Source organism: Condylura cristata, unplaced genomic scaffold, assembly GCF_000260355.1.
Source record: "Condylura cristata isolate star-nosed mole 26May11 unplaced genomic scaffold, ConCri1.0 scaffold00028, whole genome shotgun sequence".
In the NCBI taxonomy this organism is placed as follows: domain Eukaryota; kingdom Metazoa; phylum Chordata; class Mammalia; order Eulipotyphla; family Talpidae; genus Condylura; species Condylura cristata.
The window spans coordinates 16,114,594-16,137,136 of NW_004567129.1; the positions used below are offsets into that span (position 1 = coordinate 16,114,594).

Consider the following 22,543-nt stretch of genomic DNA (forward strand, 5'->3'; position numbering starts at 1 on the left):
TAAATGACTGCTCAGAGTGGGCCTCAGAAAAGCTTGAAGACTATATTGCTGACAAGATACGAGGTTGTAAGCAAATCCATATCAGCAGGACAGGCCACAAATTCTTGCATTTCCAATACAGAAAACCTTTCATCTCAGGCAGTTACCAGCTAAGAAAATTACACACACACATAGTATCTTCACGAGTGAAAGAAACCAATTTCCAGTGAAAGCCAATGTGGGCAGAAGTGTTAGAACAAAATTCCTGGTGGGGAAGAGATAAATTTAACTGTCTGCACAAAGGACATTATGCTTTAGGTGATAAGGCCACAGCTGCACTCTGAGGTTGGTTCAGACTCCATCTGAACAGCACATTACTGGTGGGGAAGTGAGATGGAGGAAAAGCGGGTATCCGCAAACTTCAGTGAGCTGAGATTAAACCCTAGTAGCACTCAAGTTCCTCTTAACCAAGGTGTTTAAATGGTAGAAGTGAGGTTAAATAAAAGACCTTTGATTCAAGTAAAGTTAACAATTGAGAAAAAAAAAAAAAGTTGGAATGAAGCAGTATCAGCAGGGCTAGAACTACAGGGGAGCTCCAGAGCTAAGTGCCAATGATGTTCCAGGTAAGGAGTGGGGGGCTAAGCCCCCAGCAATGGAGGGCAGTGCAGGGTCCAAGCCTTCAAGGAGCCAAATTCAGCAGCTACCCTAACTGGATCAAAAGCCAGTGCAAGGTTTTTGGAGGGGAAGGGCAAACTTAGTAACTCTATGTCAGGCTTCTTCCTAGTGTCTCAAGGCAGCCAGCTCTGGAGATGTGGCTGTCAGGAATCACAAATTCAAATGGCCACTGGGGCTGGACAGTGGAGCAGTCCCTGTGAGCACTGGAGCTGGACAGCGTGCTACCCTCTGAACAGGGCACCCAAGCTCAGCTATAGCTGGCAGGCTGCTTCATGGGGAGCAGACCCAGTGTTACCTAATCTTCCCAGGAGCCAGGTCTGAATGTTTACATCAACGCTTGAATTTTAAGTGTTGGCAGCATACCCAATGAAACAGCCGCAGGCCGTGTCAGGCATGGAGGCCTCCTGGGTGGCAGTCTCTTATCTGAGGCTGGAGAACAGGAGGAAATGCGCAGGGCCTTTTAGACACCCTCAGCCACAATTTTCTTCTTAGGGAAGAAAGGTCTCACGACCCTGATTGGGCAACAGGCAGCTAGTGACACTACTACTTGCTTCTTACACTGAAGAGATGAGAGAAAACCAAGGGGTCTCTATCAGAAGCCAGAGTGGCTTTCAAAGAGCCACATACAGCAGTCAAAGACGCGATCACTCAGATGGCTCAAGAAAGGAAAGGATTTATTAGCCCGTTTCCAGGGCAGGGACCCAGGGACAGTGCTGGGTTTAGTTCTCACATTCCAAGGGAAGAAAAGGCAGCAGTAATGCCCACTGGCTGCCTTCACACATTTTGACCACACTGCTCTGTGCTTACAAGGCCCCGCCTCTCCTGCAAGGAGAACACAGGGCCCTGGAAGCCAACGCAGGAGGGTGAGAATGGCTTGGCTTCACTCTCGGCCTCTGCAGGCAGAGCTTGGGCTGGGGACCCAGGGCATCAGCCATTCTGTCCACCAGGAGCAACACTTGGGTCTAGAAGGAATGGGTGCTGGGGCCCGGCAGGCCGTTCTGAAGGTCTGCGCACCAACCCCGCTGCGTGGGCTGCTCTCATCCTTGACGCTTCTGGGTGATTTTAACTTTATTTATAAACAAGACAAAAATCCAAGCAGCATTAATTTAGGGGAACAAAAAAAGGTCTTTAAAAAAAAATACCACGGAGGGGCAGGACAAGGAGTTGGTGACCATCCAGAAAAGGAGGAAGAGCCAGAATTCCACCAGGTGCCAAATGTGCTTACACGTCTCTAGGCCCAGGAGGCCCTTCCGTCCTGCTCCCCTGCTGGCGGCCTGACACGGAGGCGGCGGGGACGTAGTGACCAGAACGAATCCTGGAGCCCTGTCTGGCCACCGATGTGAGGAGTGCTGTGGAGTTAACCCCATCGACAGCCCACCTTCACCGTCACCCAAGTGAAGGAGCTTTTAACTCTCCTGCCCAAAGTCCTCTGAAAATTTCTTCACTTTCAGGAGGTCATCTGCATTCACCGTGGGCCGGGTGGTGGCCAAGGACCGGAGCATGTCCGACTGCAAAGACCAAAGACAAGAGCACGCAGCTGAGGAGGAGCTGGACTCCAGGCCTCAGCCTCCCGCCCCAGGCCCACCAGGTCTAGGGTGGAAGGACGCTCGCCTCCCGGCTCCCTGGCCCCCCACGCGGCTCCCCGGCCCCACGTGTGCACCAGCTCCTTAGGTGCCTGGTGTCTGCCTGAACGGCTCTTGACAGGCACTTTCCAGACAGGCCTACTTAGCTCCCACCAACTCTTAGTCCCCTGAGCAGCCCATCCTAACCCTGCCCACCACAATGGCCTGCATGACAGACACCGGCCACAAGACCGCAAGGAGCGGTCGAGAAGAGCTGGGGGAGAGACTGCTGTGCAACTGCATTGAGTCATCATATCAAACCATGCTGACAGACGGTGAGTGGTTCCTTCTGTGTGTAGACAAGCCGGCCCCAGGGAATGGTGGAGCCACAGCATCTAGTCTTTACTCTTGCTGAAGAGGATAAAATGTGAATGTTGCAGCCTCCATCCTGGACATCACCGCACCTAATGACAGGAGCCCCGGCTACCCAGAGCCCCAAAGACCCCTTTCTGCTATTTATCAGCAGCCACAACAGCCCAGAACAGAGATGTGCAGGAGCCTATTCGTGCTCTTGCCAACTCCCACATTTTCTCGGCTCTGTTCAGTCCCCTGTTCAGGCCACTTACCATGCAAACCACAGGCTCTAAGAGTTTGTCACCAGGGACATCCATCCAAGTCATCTCTATGGCCCCTGAGTCCCCTGGTGAGCACGGGGTCAGGAGGTCATCAATCATAACACTAGGGTTGGTGCGGGAAGGGCCACAGACCTGAAACCAAACAGGAATTGACTGGAAAGTGGGCCGTTTGGTGTTTGGTAGGGTGGGCGGGACACCCCAGCTTCCTGAGTCCTGAAGAGAAGGGAATATAGGCATGGGAATCCCATGCCTATGCTTATTACCTCCACCAGATTTCAGCCCTAGGATTCAGGGACTTCTAAACTTGCTTCCCTCTTTAGTCTGTTCCACGGACAGCACTCTTCCTTTACCCAGCAAAGGCGCCTTCTATCACTTCTAACTCGACTCAAATGCCAGCCCATGTGATCTGTCATTTCAGAGTGCTAGACCCTCTGCTTGAGCTTTCCTTATCACCCGCTAAGAAATGCATCTTGTTTATTTTTTAAGATTTATTTTTATTTATGCACATAAGAACTGGAGTGTAGGCTGGAAGTATGGGGGTGAGCGAGGTGAAAGAAGTGAGGGGCAGAACAGGCAGATCTACTGGAATACACTGTTGAGGGGAGCAGCGGGTGAGAGGAGAGGTCTGCTGTGCCATGTGGGTCACCTCCCTGGCTGGGGATTGAATTCATGATACAGAAGCCACCACTAGCTTCACAGTGCTGCAACTTAACCCCTTGCACCACCAAGGAGGCCCTACATCTTGATTTTGTTTGCTATCTATCTCCCTCACTAAAAAGGAGGCCCCTGGAGGGCAGGAATTTCTGTGCATGGTCACAAACATGTCCCCAGCGTGGAGAACAGTGTCAGGCACATAGTAGGACCCACAGCGGATACCTGACAAAACTCTGCTGCATAAACAAGAGTTTTCCTTACAGTCTGGTTTTACCCCAACACTTTCCAGGCACCTCACAAGGTCTGTTATGCATGATGGCACAGCGCCTACGGAAGCAGCAAGAGGAACAGCATGGTCCTGTCCTCTTACACCTAATGTGGCCACACTGAAGCAAGAAGGAAGAGGAGAGCAGGTGCCCAAAGCCAGGGGCTCACTTTGCATTTGTCCTGGTCTTCTGGGAGACCTAGCAAGTGTCACTTGCTAGGGTGGGTGTCCAGATTCCAGCCCCACTTGGTCCCTCCACAGGCTCGTCAAGAACCTATTTGAGCTGGCCAGGCAGCAGAAGCCCTCCATCTCTTTATCCATGAAGTGGACTCCCTCTTTGCCAGGAAGCTGACAAAGAAAGCTGCCACCTCTGTCCTGTGACACTCTCTAAGCAATTCCCTGCTGGCCCATTCACCTTTTTGAAGTGTGTTGCTGACTGCACTTTTCTGACGGGCTGCATAAGGGAGTCCCGCACGATGATGCTGATGTCTGCACCTGAGTAGCCTTCTGTCTTCCGGGCCAGCTCGTGGATGTTGGCGTCTGTCAGGTTGTGGGGCGTGCTCCCCAGATGCAACCGGAACATCTGGGCACGGGCAGCTTCCTCAGGCAGTGGGATATAAATCCGCTTTTCAAACCTAGAGAGCCAAGCACAGGGCAGGACCTGAGAGCAGATGACAAAATGGTCTTAATGCAGAGGGAAAGCAGGGACCCCCAGAAATTGGCTCACTAAGGTTCTGCTCAACATGCAGACACAGAGAAGCCTTCAGAGAAAGGGGGTCAGGCTATACTCCTGGCTGCCGGCAGCAGGCTGATCATGGCTGGAGAGAGACCCCAGCCCCCATTCCTGTGGGAAAGACTCACCTCCTTCTAATGGCTGAATCCAACACCCATGGGATATTTGTGGCACCAAGAACCAGAGTCCCATCGTTGTTGTTCCCCACCCCTGTGGAGAAAGGAAGGCACAGGCCTGACTCTGAGAACCACTTACAGAGTCAGGCAGAGCCTGAGGGGAAAGGCGTCTGCAGGGGTGAAGAGCTGCAGAACAGCAGAGGCAGGAAAATGCCTCAGGAACCTCTCTGCAATGAGGGCCTGAAGAGAGGACTTCCAGCTACCTCTAAATAACGCAGCCCCAGGCTGGCTTTAGGTGGAGTAGGGAGAGAGGAGGGAGCCTGGGACCAATACACACCTTGCATCTGGACTAAGAACTCTGTTTTGATCCTTCGGGCTGCTTCACTCTCATTTTCGTTGCGGGACCCACAGAGGGAGTCCACCTCGTCAATGAAGATGATGGAGGGCTTGTGCTGCCTGGCCAGCTCGAAGAGGTTCTTGACAAGCCTGTGAAGGGGACAAGTGGGGCTGGGAGCTGGACACTCACACAAAGGCCTGGCCAGGGACTCAGTCCCTTCCCATGAGGACAAGACCACAGTTAAGCTTGGGTTTCAGAGAAAAAAAGGACAGTAACTGGTCCCTTGGCAGTATTGCACCAAGAGGATGCACAGCGTTGACATCAGCTTCCACGCCAGCAGCTGCCTGCCTGCATGAGTGCTGTGCTAAGGACAGGTCCCTTCCCTTCCTCTCAGCCTTAGTTTCACCACCTGTGGAGTGGGAGACTTTGAAGGAAGTTACTACATAAAGTCCCAGAGGGGAGTCTCATAGCCACACTGCAAGTGACTTGCCCTTCCAGTCTGGAGGACTCCTCTCCCGATTTCCAGCTGTTCAGAGGAACATGTCTACCCATTAAGTTAGTGAGATATTTCTCCCCTGGATACTGATCCCTGCCTCCCGCAGCTTCCGGAAGAGACTCCTGGATGGGGCAGCTGGGCCTAGAGCCGTGCATAGGCAGGGCCTAGTGGCTAACTTACTTCTCACTCTCCCCCAGCCACTTAGACATCAAGTCTGAGGAGGACACAGAGAAGAAGGTAGAGTTGTTGGCCTCCGTGGCCACTGCTTTGGCCAGGTAGGACTTCCCTGTGCCAGGGGGTCCAAAAAGCAGTATTCCTCGCCAAGGGGTACGCTTGCCTGCAAGAAAAAAAATAAATCAAACTCAGTTTCTTCCTGACTAGGGAAAGGGAACAGAAAAAAAGCAGAGGGGCCTTTGCCGCTAGAAGTAGAGCTTTATAAAACAAATTGTAGTTGCAGACGGAACTTACTGAACTATGTGCAACAGCTTAGTTCTAGCCCTTGCTCATGGCCCCTGAGACCTTGCAAAATGACACTGGCTGGACCATCCCTGGTGGTGCAATGGGTTAAAGTGCAGCACTATGACGCTATCTGCAGCTGCCATAGCATGCATTTGATCCCAGCCAGGGAGCTGGCCCACATGGCGCGGCAGACCTCTCCTGTCTCGCCTGCCACTCCCCCCAGCAGTGTATTTCAGCCAGTCTGCCTGTTACGTTCCCCACCTTGTCTCTGGTGAATCCGCTTACCCTTACATCTCTGGCTTGTATCCCAGTTCTTGAATGCATACGTAAATAAATCTTTAAAAAAATAAAATAAAATGACACTAGCTGGCACAAGTTCCTCTCCCTGCCCACCTACTGGGACAGACAAGTCAAAGATCTCATCATAGAGAAATTTAATAGAGAGAAGCTGAGCCCTCACCCTTTAAGGACAAAGAAATTGAGTCACCACTGCTCCCAGACAACTTCAGAGTTGAGCTGGCTCACTCAGAAGCCTGATATTCTTTACATTTGGGCCAAAAGTGGCTTACCTGTGAACAGGTGTGGGAATTTAATTGGCAAAATAACAGCTTCTTTGAGAGCCTCCTTGGCGCCCTCCAGCCCGGCCACATCATTCCATCGAATGTTGGGCTTCTCCATCACCACGGCCCCTGTGAGAGGAGGGCAGAGTCTGAGCCCACCCACCAGGCCATGTGCCCCTCCCACTGCCACAGTGTGAGTCTCTTACCCATCAGTTGTTCTTGCAATTTCTTTTTCTCTGGATTATCCCCTTCACTATCACTATCGCTGCTAGGAAATGAGACAAAAGAGGACAAGTTGGAGCAACAGGTAGTAGGCAAGGAGGCTCTGGGTGCAAGGACAGGCTCTGATGGCCACTGTTTGCCCTCCTCAGTGATGATGAAAGAGCACCAGCAGGTACCTCCAGGCCTTCCAGGCCACACAATTTCCTCATTTCCCCACGGTGTGCTCTATGAAACATGCTCACAACCATCCTCATTTCTTCATTTAGGGAACAGGAACAGAGATGTGTGCCACTCTAGAAGGTTAGTGAGGGACCTGGGAGGTGACTGAAATTCAAGAGCAACTGGGCAAGCAAAAGGAGCTGTCACTGGTCATTCATATGGACTGAGACCGGGAGTAGTGGCTGTGACTCAGAAGAGATGAAGTGATGCTGCAGGAGAGTACCCAGCAAAGGAGCAGGCCCCTGCTCCCCAGACCATCTCTTTCCGGACACCTGCCATTCTCAATTCTTCAGGGCCTCTTCTCCCTTCATGAGAGAGTATCCTCTCTATTCAGGAGCAGAGCCTCTGTCCTCTAGTGAGGAAGCCGACACCACCTCTCTCCCATTCCCTCACTCTTGCCTAGCACCGCCCTCTTGCTTCCAGGACACCAGTAGCCTTTGTCATCGACTGGCATCTTCATGGTGGGTAAACCATAGATATGAATTGAGAGGCACCAGAGGGAACAATGGCTTTGGAGTCAGGAGCACAGGCCCCAAGTGTGGGTGCTGACCTCCATCAAGGGCCAAGCTCGGAGTCTGTCTCCTCATCTAGCTGGATGAAAATGGGGTTATGAAACTGCTTATTGCCTACTGTGTGCTCAGTTCTGCCCAAGGGCTCTACACGCATCGCCTCACGTGCTCCTTAGAGTACCCCCAGGAGGAAAGTCCCATGAAAGCCCCTCTTCTACAGATGAGAATTCTGGAGGCACAGGTATTCCTGGTACTTGTCCAAGATCATATGGCCAGGAAGGGCGGAGCCTGGCTGCAATACCAAGAGGTTGATTTAGAGCCCAAAGCTGGTAACCACTATGCCGGCTGCCCACTTTGCCCACAGCTCTTCTGCATAGTTCCAATGATGGTGTACACGGGGGATTTCAATAAAGTGCTCAATGAAAGTAGCTGCAGAATCCCCCAAAGGAAGGTGCTGGAAGTCCAAAGCAGCATTAGTACCAGGAATGACAGCATCACAGACAAGGGTAGGACCACGGGGGGGCCCTGGTCCTGGTGGCCCTCTTCTTCATACTCACCCCTTGCTCTCACTCTGATTTTCTTTGACTGGCTTCTTGCCATGCTTCTCTTTGTTTCGTAAATAATCCTTCAGCTTCTCTGCCCGATCTAGGTACTGCATGCACTTGGCTCGAATGCTCTCCTTGGCCTTGTCGCTGTGTGCCTCATCTGTGCAAGGGGAACCAGAGGAGCCCATGAGTCCCCATGTGTCCTTCTTCTCATCCCAGGGACTCTGAGACAAGGGGGGACCCAGCCTGTGACTCACATTTGATGGCGTGCAGGAAATACTCCACAGCATGCTGGTAGAGTCGGAGCGCCTCCTCGTAGTTCTTGGCTTTATCCTCTTCTGTGGCTTTCGTCACCAGATCAATGGCTTTCTGGAAAGTGAAAGCAAATAACTCAGTGCTTCGAAGAGATCTACAAGCCTTTGGGCCAGAGGCAGCAGGAATACAGGATGATAGGGATTGCAGGCCCGTGGATCAGTTGGTTGCAGATCAGTCAGTTGGCTACTTATCCAACCTCAAGTAGCCTGGCTTAAACGCCAGCATCCCTCTCACAGTGTACTCTGATAGTTGAAAGTAAGCTCCTTCTCAGTCCTTGGTCTGGACAGATTTCAGCAAATGGAAACCTCACAAAATATCTCAGGTTAGGGCTCAAAGGGAGAGTTCACGGTGAAGGGGAGTTGAAGTGAGAAGCTGGCACGGGGCAAACACCAAAACCAGCGGCTTGCTGGAGCGTAGCCTGAAGACCGGAAGCCACACCGCCAGCCTCTTGGTTTTCCTCAAGTTCTAACTACGTACGTAACACACCCTTGAACACATGGTTCAATAAGCCAGAAGCTCCAGTAAGAAAAGTGCCTGCTTACTCCCGAGGCACACAAGTGCTGCCAACTGTCAGGATTCGTCCTAACTGTTTAACCTTCTAAGAACTCCATGAGAGTATCTCTCTGAATCTTTCAAAGCCCGTGGGTCTGTGCTTTATAGACTAAACTCAGAGTGTGCTGGAGCTTTCAGGCAGATGGCCCACACCTACATGAGCAGCTTTAAAAACCACAGCTTCACCAACCCGGGAAGCATTACCAAAATGATCCTCCTCAATCTGACCTTGCACTAGACACAGGCAGGCAGAGCCCACTGTATACACATAGTTCCGTCCACAGCAAACAATAAGCCTCCTGACCAGTTCTTGGCAGGGCCCTGGCATTTGTCCGCCCTCCTCTTCTGAAAGCAAGAAGACATAGAAAAACAGGCACAGCTAGCTTTACAAGCCTAAAAAAGTGAGGTAGGCTAGGCCAGGTTGGTGTTACTAAACTCACCAAGTTAAAGGCATCAGGAAGGTATGAGTGCTGGCTACTATGTGCAAGCTTTAGCACCCTCCACTACCTACAAATAAAGAATGACTAGAGCCCTGAATCTTCTGGATTAGTTTCAACATGAGCTTCTGTTTTCCACTCTGTCCCCCAAAACAGCCCTTCAGATAAGACATGAAAGGGTGCTCCTGTCCCTCATGACTTCTTTCCTCTAGAACAAATCCTTGGACTATTTTGCTTATTTGCTTTCTTGCTTGGGTCCAGCCTCTTGAAAGGTGGGGTTCAGAACAGCAAATCTGCAGTGCTTGGCCCCCATGTGGCAGAGCATGCCTATCTCTTCCCAACACTCTATTAACTAATGCATGTAAAAGCACATTCAATATTTCCAGCAACCACACATAGTTTTTCACACGTAAGAGGTCTTAGTTTCAATGTGAAGAGAACAGTTTTGCTTAACAGGAATTAAGGTGATAAATAAAACTGCCAGACCCGCCGCATCTGTAGTAACACAAATGGCAAAGGATGAGGGTGAGTGAAGAGAGTGAGTGGCAAACTCTTTGTAAAGGACAGTAAATATTTTAGACTTTGCCAGCTGCACAATCTGTACAATGGCCGTAGCAGCTATTCAGTTCCGCCTGTGGTAACCCCAAAGCAGACACAGAGAATATGAACATAAATGAATGAGCAGGGATGTGTTCCAATAAATCTTTATAGAAATGAAATGTGAAATTTGTGATTTTGACATGTTATAAAATATCACCTCCTCCAGCCATGTAAAAACTTAGGTATTATGTTAAGTGAAAGCAGTAGTCACAGGGGATCACATACTGTAGGATTCCACTTATATAAAATGTGCACAATAGGCAAATCCATACCTCAGAAAGTAGATTAGTGGTTGTTGAAGAGGGGAGGGACAGAGGGTTAGGCATGGATGGGTAGGGGATGGCGAGAAGAGATTGCGAAGACAAATAGTAGAGGGTTTCGTTGGGGTGATGAAAATGTTCGAAAACTGACTGTGGTGATGGTCACATAACTTTGTGAATAGACTAAAAGCAACGAATTACACCCTTTAAATGGGTAAACTATAAGCTATGTGAAATACTGCTTAGTAAACCTATGTTGTATTTTTGTTTTGTTTTTAATATAAGAACCGTTCTTAGCTCACAGGTTTTACCAAAACTGTCAGGGCAGGTGGATCTGCAGTCATGTTTGCACCCTTGTGATAACAGAACAGAGCTTCTGCTAGTGGGTGGTGGGGTTTGGCTTTGCACTCTTAATTCCCAGCCAAGTACCCCAACATACTCCCTGCCTCTGTTCTCTTGTTTCCCTCTACCTGGCATAACCATCCCCCTTCAGGCATCTGAAAGCAACCAGACCTTTGAGGATCCAGCCCTATGCCCCTTCTTCCCTGAAGTCTCCTGTCACCCTACATCACTTACTGAGCACTCTGTGCAAAGACACTGTGTGAAGGACGCTTTACCTGGACCGCTTGGCCTGGAGCCACTGTCACAAAAATGCTTCTGAGTGTTATACCCCATTTTACTGACAGGAACCCGAGATTCCAAGATCAAGTAACTTGCCCAAGGTCACATGTTAGTGATGCCAGAGCCCAGATTCCAACCCAGGTCTGAGGCCTGGGCATGTTTGTTTTCCGGACCCGCAGCTCTGGCAGTACCTGGAGGACGGGGCTGTCGCGCAACCAGGTGGCGCCACCCCAGCACCACCCTGCGCGATCGAGGGAATGAATGAAGGGTAGTTGGCAGAGAAGCAATAGGCACCGGAGGAAGGACCCGGGGCGTGTTAGAAGGGAGGCAGGCGGAAGGGGAGTGAGCGGCCCGACCGCGAGCAGGAGCTCCCCCGGGCGGCGCCGGTGCGGCCGGGCAGAGGTGGATCCCCACGGCACACCCGCTGCACCTATCGGTCTCGGGGCTCGGCGTCCAGGGAGGCGAGGCGGCCCTCCGCTCCGAGGGTATAAAAACAAAACGCGCGGAGACGGCGACAGCGGCGGCGGGGCGGGGGACCGCGAGGCCGGGGCTCCCAGGAGGCCGCCCGGCAGCCCGTCCGCCCCGGTGCCGGCCCGCAGGCCCCGCCGCCCTTCCTTCGGCCGCCGCAAGTCAAGGCCGGGCCGCGCCGGGGTACCTGGAGGGTTGACGTTGTCATTTCATCTCCTGGGTCCGCCCCACACCCCGCGGCGCTGCTTGCGGCCTCGCTCCAGCCCCCGGGAGCCGAGGTGCTGGGTCCGGCGCGGGGAGCGGCGGGTCGGCGCTCTGGGCGGGCAGAGCGGCCGCTCGCAACCCGAGCCGAGTCCAAGGCGAGCGAGGAGCGCAGGCCAGAGCGGTCGGGCTCGAGCCGCGCGGCTGCCCCCAGGCGGCCACGGCCGTCACTGCAGGAGGCGGGGACCGGGTGGGAAGCGGGCAGGCCCGGGAGTGTGCAGGGGTGGGGCCGGCCGGCCCGCCGGGAGTCGAGGGTGCGGGGAGGGTCGTGGGTGCCAAGAAGATTAGGCGATTTCCGCTAGTCCAGGACCTCGCTTGGAAAAACAAAGTGTTTATTTTTTTCTTTTTTAAAGATTAACTTATTTATGCTTACAGAACTGGGGTACAGGCCAGAGGTATGGGGGCAAGGGGAGGTGAGAGGATTCATCCGAGACAGAGTGGAGATCAGAACAGTCTTATCTACTGAATACACTGCTGAGGGAAGCCGCGGGCGACACTGGAGAGGTCTGCTGCGCCTTGTGGGTCAGCTCCCTGGTCTGGGAACGAACTCCTGCTGCAGTGGCTGCTGAGAGGTTGCTGAGGTTGCTGAGAGGTCGTAGTGCTGTGCTTTAGCCCGTTGAGCCACCAAGGAGGGCCGAAACAGAGTTTATAGAATAGTTTTACTAGCACAGTAAACCTGACTTCCCAGATTTTAATCTGGGAATGTTTAATAGGATACAGTAATAACTAGTATCTACCTTACCTGGCTTTGGTGGGGATGGGGGTGGGGTGGGGAATGAGTGAGATAGCTAATATGAACACACTGGGGGCTGAGTCTCTGGTTATTACGATGCTGTAGACTGTCTAAAGTCAGTTTAATTTTTAGATATTAGCCTTGCTATTTTTTTCTTTAGGAAAATGGTTTTCTTCAACCTCCAAATTTGGGGCCTTTACCCAGGTGATACTTCAGCATGCAGACTGGTTTACATTCATTTAACAACATTTAAGAAGTATGCAGTATGTGCCAGGCTCATAGTGCCTGGTGGTAGTGGAGGTCATGGTAGAATAAAGATCAATGTACAGTCTCCCTGGTAGTCTAGGGGTTAAGTCTCAGCGCCATCACCAGGCCTGGGTTCCATTCCTGGGCCAGGAGGCTAACCCACATCTGGCACAGCCAACCTCTCCTATCTGGGCTACCAATCCCCTCAACAGTGAACTTCAGTAAATTACAACCTGTTCTGCTCCCCATTCTGTCTCTGGTGAATCCTCTCACCCCCTGTGCCTCTAACCTACACCCCAGTTCTGGGATGCATAAATAAAAAAAAATACATCTTACAAAAAAAAATAATAAAGATCAAGACATCTCCAGAGATCCTGAAATATGAGGAGAAAGATGAATCAGGAAGCAATACGCATGTATGAAGGCCCATATGCTATGTGAGCTCCTAATGGGCAGCATGCCCAAGGCAGGGGGTGGGGAAAGGCTCCCATTTTAAGTGGAGGCTTGGGGATTAGGGGGAAAGAGTGCTTCGTTGGGTAGTGCTGTTGCCATAGCTGGGGGTGAGGGGACAAGTGAGAAGGGAAAGGGGACTGGGCAGGCATCTGGGTCTTAATGATTCTGCAGCAGATCAACAACTTCATATTCTCACCTCACTACAGCAGAAATCAAGTTCTCGGCTCCCACACTTTAGGCAGAAAATCCCTGATGTTCAAAAGCACAATTCTCTTTGTTCTTTCTCATATAGTACTTGCCTAGATTGGACTCAACAACCAAAAACCAGAGTCCTGATGCTTCAAGATTCTTGAGAAGCCATCCTCCTTTCCCCTCCTCTGTGTGACTCAGAGTGATCAAGCTCAAATTGGTCCAGTGATTAAGCTCTCCATCACACAGAAGGTCTATAGTGGAACTATTGATAGAACATGTGTTTTTTTAGAGTGCACTTGCTCTCAATCTTTTAAAAATAGCACCAATGGCTGGTGATCCATTCATTTACAAGTCTTTCCTTAGAGGAAAATTTGAGGGCAAAAGACACACTTGAGGCTTCTGTTTGCATCTTCTCTTCTTTTCTCAGCTCCTTGTACCCCCCTCCACCTCCTACCCCTACCAGAGGTGAGATGGAAGGGATGTCCAAGGATGAGGAGGGGGGCAGTGGGCTGAATAGTGGGATATTATGTTAGTTACATTGAATAAATGAGCAGATTCAAATGTATTGAGAGTAATGGATCTCAGATTGCTGTCTGAGCTGGAATTTACAAACAGGAAATTTAGAATCCTCACATTAGAAGTATCAATGTATCTCATGGTTTTTACATATACAGGGTAGAAATCGGTATTTATATATGTATGTACACACCGACACACATTTTCCTAGTCCCAAGCAATGAGCAAATCAAACATCCAGATCTTGGGCTCTGACTATCACCCTACACTAAAAAAACCTTTTGTAGAAATGGCTAATTGCAGGACCAGAGTAGGAAATACAAAAGGAGCCTTTGTTATGCTAGAATTCAGTGTCTGAAGAATGATGAGGACACAGTGAAGGACAAAGTAACTAGCTTGAGAAGACTCCTACAGGCCAGATTCTGGATAGTTTTAGCATCAAAATAAGTAAGCATGGATTAAAACTCATTTCAGAAATTAGAATCCATGAGTCTTTAATATCAGTTAATCAACCCATAAGAGAGAAGTTCTTACCTATGATAGAAAGCCAACAAATAAAGGCAAAAGAAGTGATAATAATCACAATTTGGCAATCATCCATAGTGGTAAGATAACACAGGCAGGAGTTATCTATGGATGTTAGGGCTGGCTTGAGGAACACTGAGAATACTGACAAAATAACAGAACATCTCCTACCGAAAATGCCAATGAAATGCAAAGGGGAACAGGGTATAGACACTAACTTGATAAGGTGATTAAAGTCAAAGCTGCTGGTGGTGGGATGGTCGGCAGCTGTCTTCTGAGAATGAGCTCTAAGAAGGCATCACTTCTGTCTGCGCATTTCTGCCAGGAGTGCATGGCCTGACCTGGTCATGAGGTAACATGGAACAGATCCAAGAGGAGGGATATGAGAATTAAGGTGAGGTTGAGGAGTTAACCCAGACTGACAAGACATGAAAAGCAAACAGAACTCTGCATAGGATCCTGTGCCAGAAAGACAAGGAGACACACTGCGATGACAGGCACCACTTAAATAGGGTCTGTGGACTGGGCGATTGCCAGGTACCAATGTTGTCTCCTGACTGGGAAGGCTGTATGGGGACAGTGCAGGAGGGTCCTTGTGTTTAGCATGTACACACCAGAGAATTGAAGGTAACAGAGCAGGCCATGTTAGAAAAACAAAAGCAGACAATGGAATAAAATGTTAGCAATCAGGAAGTTTGGGTGAAGGGGATGTACGTCTTTGCACTGTTCTTCACATTTTCCCATAAGCTTGAAACTATTTTAACATTAAAAAACCAGAAAAAATACAAGTCTAAAAGCCATTTTTTAATTTATAGTATAAAGGTTACAAAGGTATATATGTATTCATATATATATATATGTAATACCCTCAAGTTACAAATTTTCATTGTAATGTACAATGTTATATGTTGACATGCAACTCAAGGGGAAGTGTTGTCTATGCATATTTAAAGTACACATAAAGCCTTTATATTAAGAACACAAATACTGCCCTGTTATGCCATTGGTTTTGATTTGGTAGTCTGGTGATGCCAGATTTGAGACTTAAAATTTAAATTAATACTTGAAGTCTTATTTAAATAAAAGATTTTAAAAAGAAAAGCAGAATCTCACAAACTTTTAATGCATTGTAAAAGTATTATTAGCTTTCTAAGTCTTAATACTTAACAAAAACTTAAATCTGCTTGGGAAAGAACACATGTAAGTGGCTATCATAAGGGTTAGTACAGATTAGCCAAAAAATAAGCCTTCCCAGGTAGTGGTTTGCCACATCTTCTAAAAGACCTTGGGTATGGTACCAAAAGGGAAACAGATTCTTTGGGTGCTAAGAATGCTGACCATTCCAACATACATTGTAAACATACTGGAGTAAGCAAGTCAGAAACTGGTTGTTGTAAGGGCACACTTGCTGTAAGGTTTAAAGGAGATCACTAATGTTGATGACTGTGCCAAACCCCAAACTTACTTTAAATCATTTCCTCTCTCCCAATTCTATTTACTCACAAAGTATGAGAAAACATAACTGACATTCACTTCAACAGGACTGAGATAGAAGGAAAGCACTTTTTCCAATCTAGAACAGACACTAGACAATACTTATGTGCTGATTCCAACAATATATAACCATTAGCACCTGATTGTCAAAGGGTAGGTTTACAGTAAAGACTGAGTGAGACACTGAAGGTATGACCTTATTGGTGTGCCAAATTCCAGGACACTGGAAAATGAAGGAGCCCAGAGACTATGTTCCATATGTTATTCCACCCATATGTCGTTAGAGGACTTCTGAGGCATAGTGCACGAAGTTGCCTAAAAAGTTTACCCTCGTGAATAATGGAAGGCAAACTGGACATAAAGGTAGTTACACTGAAAACTGTGGAAAAACTCAGTCATACCCTCTGAGTTTAAGTGCTCTATGTACTAAGTTTGAATGCCAGAGTGTTCTAGAATAGGTGGAATTTTGCTGAGTTTAAAATACAATTTTGAGCTTTCAACATGGATAAATACTCCGTCTACCACTGTATGGACTTTCAACAAATGAGATGTTTAAAGGGTGTCAGTATGGAAGTGATTGAGTCAACACAACTTAAAAATAGGGGGTAGATGAAACACACATTTAGCTTTGCTGATTATAGTTGAGAGGTATTTCTTTAAAAATATTTCCCATTGATCCACTTTGAGCAACAGAGCTTTTTTTGTCATTGCTGTTATGATTTATCTTGCTATGGACATGCTACACTGTTCTACTCCCGAAAGAAAGGTCTAATTCTGCACTAGAATAAGTATGTATGATGAAAGACCAACCTACTCAAACAGTTGCAGTTCTTTCATGTTAGCATGGGCCAAAGAATGAGCATCCTTTTAAATATTTTCCAGTTTGTCCGATGAACAGAACTGCAGATGTACTTTGGTAAAAATATGAAGTGGTTAATTACTTAACCACCAGTAGGTAAACAGATGGATGACATGGTGTGGTAAATAATGGACTGTGTGCTACTTGAGGGCAGGAAATTTCTTCTGAACCTTTTAGAGTCTGTACATTAATAAATGATGATTAGATGAAAGAATACATGAATTAATATATCATTAATTAGCCTTGCAGTTTCCAATTTCCCCAGGTCCCCAAAGAACTATCCCTCAGAGTCCTATTGCTTTGGAACATGGAGGCAAGATTACTGCAAATACCAAGTAAGTTAGAGAACTCAGAAGTTAGAGACCTACCAGGGTTCTCACAATATAATGACAGATCATTCTGTCACTTTTCAGTTTCAACCCATCTATTCTGGAGCAATTCAAGGATGATAGTTAATATAGTAGATTTTTGTTGAATATAATCAAATGTTTATTGTAGATCAAGCAATCATTTGGTCTAATGGCCTATTTAGATATTGCATCATGTAGATCCACTTTTAAAAACTAAAATATGCTTTGGTCCAAGTCATCTGAAGTGAGAAGGAAGAATGAGGTGGCAAGAGATTAAGCTTAAGTGTATCAATCCTCAAACGAAGTCCTGCTAAAATATTTTTGTGAGTTAATCCAGGACAACCATTTTTCTAGTTGGTATTTTAACAATAACTGTCTACAAGACTAGAAAAACAGATGGGCTCTATGTGCCTATTTACTGTAACATATTTTAATTTGAAATTCTGTTTTTTCATAGGATGAACTTATTTTGCTGATCTGCCAGATTTTTTTTACAGAAAAGTTTTAAATCAGTCACTAAAAAGTAGCCTAATACCAATGTAAAATAAATTTTACTTAATATCATTACACTACAGATATAGTTATGTTGCTCAGAAATGCATAATCCTAGTATCTGGCATAATTATTTTAGAAGTTACACATTTATTGAGTATCTGTATACCCAACATACTTTCACAAGTTAAAGGTAAGTCTTAAAAAAAAGGAGGGAGAAGGAAGACTAGGACTGTTTCAAAGGTAATATGTAGAAAGTCAAAATAATTCTAGTTTACCAAGCAATTAAAATAGGGACATACAAAGTATATAGAAAATGGCAGATTCCTCTGCTCTCATCTCGAGGAAGGGAGAAAAGCTACATAAAAATTCAAATTTAACTGAAAGAGATTTTCAAACTCAAGGCAGAATACGACCTGGCACATTGTGTATCTGGTAGAGATAAATAAAAAGTGATGACTACAGTCAAATTTAACTTAAAGTTTAAGCAGAACCCAAACATAAATAAGTCTCTTTTCCTTACATATTCAGATTTTTTTTTCAGAGATACTCAAATTTGACCAAAGCGATATGCTTTGAGACCAAAGAGATCTTGCATTTTATTTCTTCATTATGTATTGAAAATAGAGAAACTTTGGCTTCCTACCAACCATTTCATTCATATTTATGATATTAATAGTGGATGGTATCAACACGGAAATGTATGATGGATATTTGGATAGTTTAAATATTATGTACAATCAATAGCTTATAACCAGTGAAAATAATAAGAACATAATTCAGTTTAAGTGTCCAAGATAAGATATAAAGTAGCAGAGAAAGTGCTTAAGTCTACAGGTCTTCCCTGAAAGCTTAAAAAATGTGTAATTCTTTATGTAAGTAGGGCTTTTCATAGAACTTGCATAGCAGCTTACAAGATAATATGCATTAAAAAACATGAATAGAGCTTCATGGTTTTGAAGATACAAATATATCCACATGCATATAAATTAAACAAGACCTGGAAGTTCTCATAAAGTTAGTAAAAATTCCATCATAATTTTTTCTCTAAAGTGGTCATACTTTTGTTCATCAAAACCATTTACAATAACACCTGTTTTTCTGGGCGAAACATAATCTTGTCCAGATTCCACACAGCTTAATTTTTTTTAAAGAATAAATTTTGGTTTATTAGCTAATAAGTGCATTTTATCAACTGAAAAAAGCTTTATTACCATTCTGCTTAGAAGATTAAGTTCAGAAAACAAATAATCAGTCACCAGTTTAATCATGTTGGTTAGAGAGATTTTTTTCCACTTATAAAAATATAAGAAATAAATAATTTAATCTCTTCTGCCATGCAATAATTTTCAGTAACAAATCTCTTAAGAGTAAAGATGTAAAAACAGGCACTATCAGGCTTTATCAAGCCTAAAAAGTGCTAAAACATGGCTTTAAAATGGGTGAATGACATCTAAAGCAATATTTTTGATTGCCTGTACATGCCCAATACTTAAAACTGAAACTCTGTCTACTAAGTAGGTGAGTTTACGGTTACAACTATCTAATAAATAGTGTATAGATATACATTAAAGCATTTCTTCATATAAAATATTACATAGTTTGTTTCCAGGTAAGATTCATTTGATGACTTAAGGAAAGGACTTACCTTTTTCAGAAAAAGAACAATATAAATGAGCCTGTTTCTTTTGCTCCATTTCTTTCCTCTTTTTCCAGGCAAGGGTGGGGGTGGGATGGGGTGGGGAACAGAAAGGGAAGAAGTTTTAGAGAAAGTAGGAAGAACATTCACACACCATTTGGCTGCTTCTAGACTTCTGTGTGGAATATGGAGAAGATTTCTAAGCTTCACGTCTTAGGGGGCCACAGGAAGTAGTCCATGGGAATGAGGGGGATATTACTCTACAGCTCCTTCTAATTTGCTAGGCAGAAGCCCCCAACATTCTTGACAATTTTCCTGACTCAAATTGAAAAAGAAATGAAAAGTCAGCTGTTCTATAAAACATATGAAATACAGAAAATGCCCACTTTTAGTTATCATTTGAAAATACTTTGCCATATTTTGGCATCTGAGTACAAAATACATATTCAAGGTTGTCCCATTTGTAAATCACTTCATTTGTGTTCTGAACACCCCCCAACACACACACACACACACACACACATTTACAAAGAACAACCTGGTGGCCCATGATTAGAATACTGTTGAAGTTACACAAGCAGCTTAAGGGTCCTTGCTCTTGGGGGTGCTAGTAGTTGTCAAATAAATCTGCATACACTTTCATTTCACATCAAGACTCAGAAGATATTAAAACCTCTATGGCCCTTGGTGCTAGACATGGCAATTAAAACAAATGAAATGAGCCCAAATGCACTAACACCTTCCCTCTATGCCCCACTTTTTAATCACACCTTTTCTACAGATTTTTTTCATATAACTTATGAACAGGAGACTTAGAAGTTCCCCCTGAAAATCATCTCAGGTGGGAGCTCTCATGTAAAGACAGAAAAAATGTGATCACATGGCTTTGTCTCTATATGACACATGAATGTATCATTTATCATCTCAGATTACTAACACTCACTGTGTCTAAGCTCTCCTATCTGAAATTCTGTGTTGAAATTCTTCTTCCAGAAATCACAGCTGAACCTTCAAGATTTTTTTTTTCTTGCCTGACTTGCAGACTCATTCCAGATGGAACTAAACTTAGGTCTATGAACTTTTTAAATATTAAAAGGTCTTAAAAGACAGATATAGTTTAGATTTCAACTTCCAGTTTTAAGTGAATCAGATCACTCACTCTGGGAACTTGAGCTGAGGTAACCAAGCTGTATAAAGGGAAGGAGTACTGACTTACTGACAGGTGTCAGACAGTGGGATTTCAATATCTAACTAGAATTCTCTTACTTACAGGTCTGTGATTTTTCACATGTCCCACCTATGTCAGTCTGCACTCCAACCAAATAGCTCATGTTTTACATCTATAGTTGCATTTCCCTCCTATTTGGAGTGCCACTCTCCTCTGCCCTCCAGTGTCACACTTTTAAGCTAGCGAGAACTAATCCTAGATTTTTCAAAGAATAGAGAGAACATCTAAGTCAACATCATCTTTGCTTTCAGATTTAAGGACTGTCCTAATGTTGACATTTTATAAAGCTATCACATGACTTCCAAAGTTTTCAGATATATACCTCCTTCATAATTAGGAAAAACAAGTTGAGTATGATTCTGTAACACCACAACATCAACCATTTCTGCCTCTCTTTCCTAATGATGACATTAGTAATGCTTAGCAAAATCCAGGTAGCTTTTTATGGTCTCATCACCCTGCCCACTATAAGATATTAAACAAACACTGACATTTGAATTAGCAGCTGCTTGTTCATGCCACTGTGCTGCCACAAAAGGAGAGGGCCAGTGCCAGGATCATGGGTGATGTTTGTGTTGAAGAGTCGGCCGCATTCATAAGTCTGCTTTTTAAACAAGCTGGCTCTCCAGGTTTTATCTCTCTCAAAGGATCTTCCCTCTGGAAAAGAAACCTTTCAGGAAATCCACCTCAAAGACTATTCCTCAAAACTACGATAGATTATCCCTCTGGTATGGCAGTGATATCCAGTTATTCAAAGAGTGACTAATAAAGCTCCACTGACCCTAACCAAAGGCACATTTGGTATGCAATAAAAAATGGCTTAGGCTACAATGTGAATTTTCTTTTAAAATTAATCCTGTAACATTTCCTGGCTCCTACCAAAGATAAAAATCAGAAAAACTTAAACAAAACTTTTCTTTCAAAACAGTGGTTTCCAACTTGCTTCTCAACTTGGTCACCACTAGAAAGGTAATGGAAGGCAAGGCAGATCAAATGTTTCAAGTTCTAAGTCCTAAAGTTAGCACTATGAGTGGCAGAGCTTGTGATGTGGTGGGAAGCAGTGGCCAGGGTGGGATGTAGCTGGAGCCAGGACAGATGGAAGAGTGCTTTGGTAATGAAATTCAAGGGCTTCCCAGGGTGGAAATAGCAAGTGCAGACAATAAACTCCAGCAAAATGTAGGACCTATATGGAAAGACCAAGGAACACAGACTGCTGTGAATTAGCACCTGGGAACACAGTCATCCTAAGCAAGAAACTTAGGATAAGGCTGAAACAAATTCTATAGGAAGGAAAAGAAAACAACTCTTGGATATTTGATTATGTCCAAAAACAACAACAGTGAGCTACCCTTCTTAAGAGAGGAAATACACCTAAGTACTTATAGACCACATTAGGAAACTGGACAATAAGTCAATAACTTCATTTTGGAGATTATTAGAATCCTCGAGTTTCTGGCCAAGGTAGCTTGTAAAAGGTCAGCTCTTCTTCAAACATGGTTATGGTTCAGCAGTGATTTGCAGGTCCTGGTCAAGGCACTGTGCTGGAGGAGAGCAAAGAGCTTTCTTTTTGTGCTTTTTGTTTGTTTTCTTTTTTGAGGTGGAAAACTTCTTGGGACATTCAAGGCTATTTTCAGACTCTGCTGCTCATACTAGCAGTCCCATGCGAGTGACTTTGGCCGACAAGAATGTGTGCAACACAAATACAATCGGCTTCGGACAAGAGTGCAGGTCCATGGTCTGTAGAAAAAGAACGTTAATTATCACTACCAAATACAGATGCTTGAAGAAACTAATGTGCACAATAAATCTGAATGGGGTATTCTTTTTAAAAAGAACCTGGAGAGGGCCCTCCCTGGTGGCGTGGCGGGTTAAGGCACAGCACTGAGAAGCTAAAGCCACTTCAGCATGAGTTCAATCCCTGCCCCGGAAGTGATCCATATGTCTCGCCCACTGCTTCCCTTAGCAGTGTACTTCGTTGATCTGCCTGTTCTGCTCCCCGCTCTGTCTCTGGTGAATCCTCTCACGGCACTGCACCTCTGGCCTGTACCCTAGTTCTGAATGCATAAATAAATAAATATTTAAAAAAAAAGAGCCTGGATAGGAGCCCTCCCTGATGGCACAGCGGTTTGGAGTGCTGCTCTGTGAAGCTAAGCCAAGCTGTGGCCACTTCAGTGTGAGTTCAATCCCCAGCCCCAGAGGAGATCTACATGGCATAGCAGACCTCTCCTGTCTGGCCCACTGCTCCTCTCAGCAGTGTACTTTGTCCATCTGCCTGTTTTGCAACCCACTCTGTTTCTGGTGAACCCTCTTGCTGTTCCTGTACCTCTGACCTGTAT

General features: G+C 45.9%; 2 protein-coding genes across 3 annotated transcripts in view; both read right to left on the minus strand.

The window, feature by feature from the left end:
- Positions 1-1,311: 1,311 nt before the first annotated feature.
- Positions 1,312-11,570, minus strand: VPS4A (vacuolar protein sorting 4 homolog A (S. cerevisiae)). Of its 2 annotated transcripts, none has more exons than XM_012730726.1 (11): positions 11,407-11,570; positions 8,224-8,335; positions 7,979-8,126; positions 6,678-6,736; positions 6,481-6,600; positions 5,633-5,789; positions 4,957-5,105; positions 4,632-4,713; positions 4,186-4,405; positions 2,843-2,983; positions 1,312-2,162 (listed from the first exon to the last, which is right to left on the minus strand). In XM_012730726.1, the coding sequence occupies exons 1-11, from the start codon at positions 11,425-11,427 to the stop codon at positions 2,061-2,063; spliced, it is 1,311 nt and encodes a 436-aa protein (XP_012586180.1). In that variant the 5' UTR covers positions 11,428-11,570; the 3' UTR covers positions 1,312-2,060. The 2 variants fall into 2 exon arrangements, with proteins under 2 accessions (XP_012586180.1, XP_004690487.1); XM_004690430.2 differs by having other exon boundaries at positions 6,678-6,739.
- Positions 11,571-14,942: 3,372 nt separating this feature from the next.
- Positions 14,943-22,543, minus strand: part of SNTB2 (syntrophin, beta 2 (dystrophin-associated protein A1, 59kDa, basic component 2)) — a 94,326-nt gene continuing 86,725 nt past the window's right edge. Inside the window, exon 8 of the mRNA XM_004690211.2 lies at positions 14,943-21,944. Coding sequence (XP_004690268.2) covers positions 21,852-21,944 — 93 coding nt within the window. The 3' untranslated portion in view covers positions 14,943-21,851. The remainder of the gene's footprint in view (positions 21,945-22,543) is intronic.

Excerpts from the sequence above, each read along its gene's own strand:
- VPS4A (XM_004690430.2), bottom strand. The coding sequence starts at position 11,427 with ATGACAACGTCAACCCTCCAG. Across the intron at positions 4,714-4,956 it reads GTTCTTAGTCCAGATGCAAG|GGGTGGGGAACAACAACGAT; the intron begins GTGTGTATTGGT and ends CTTTCTCCACAG. Across the intron at positions 2,984-4,185 it reads CAGCAACACACTTCAAAAAG|GTCTGTGGCCCTTCCCGCAC; the intron begins GTGAATGGGCCA and ends GTTTGGTTTCAG.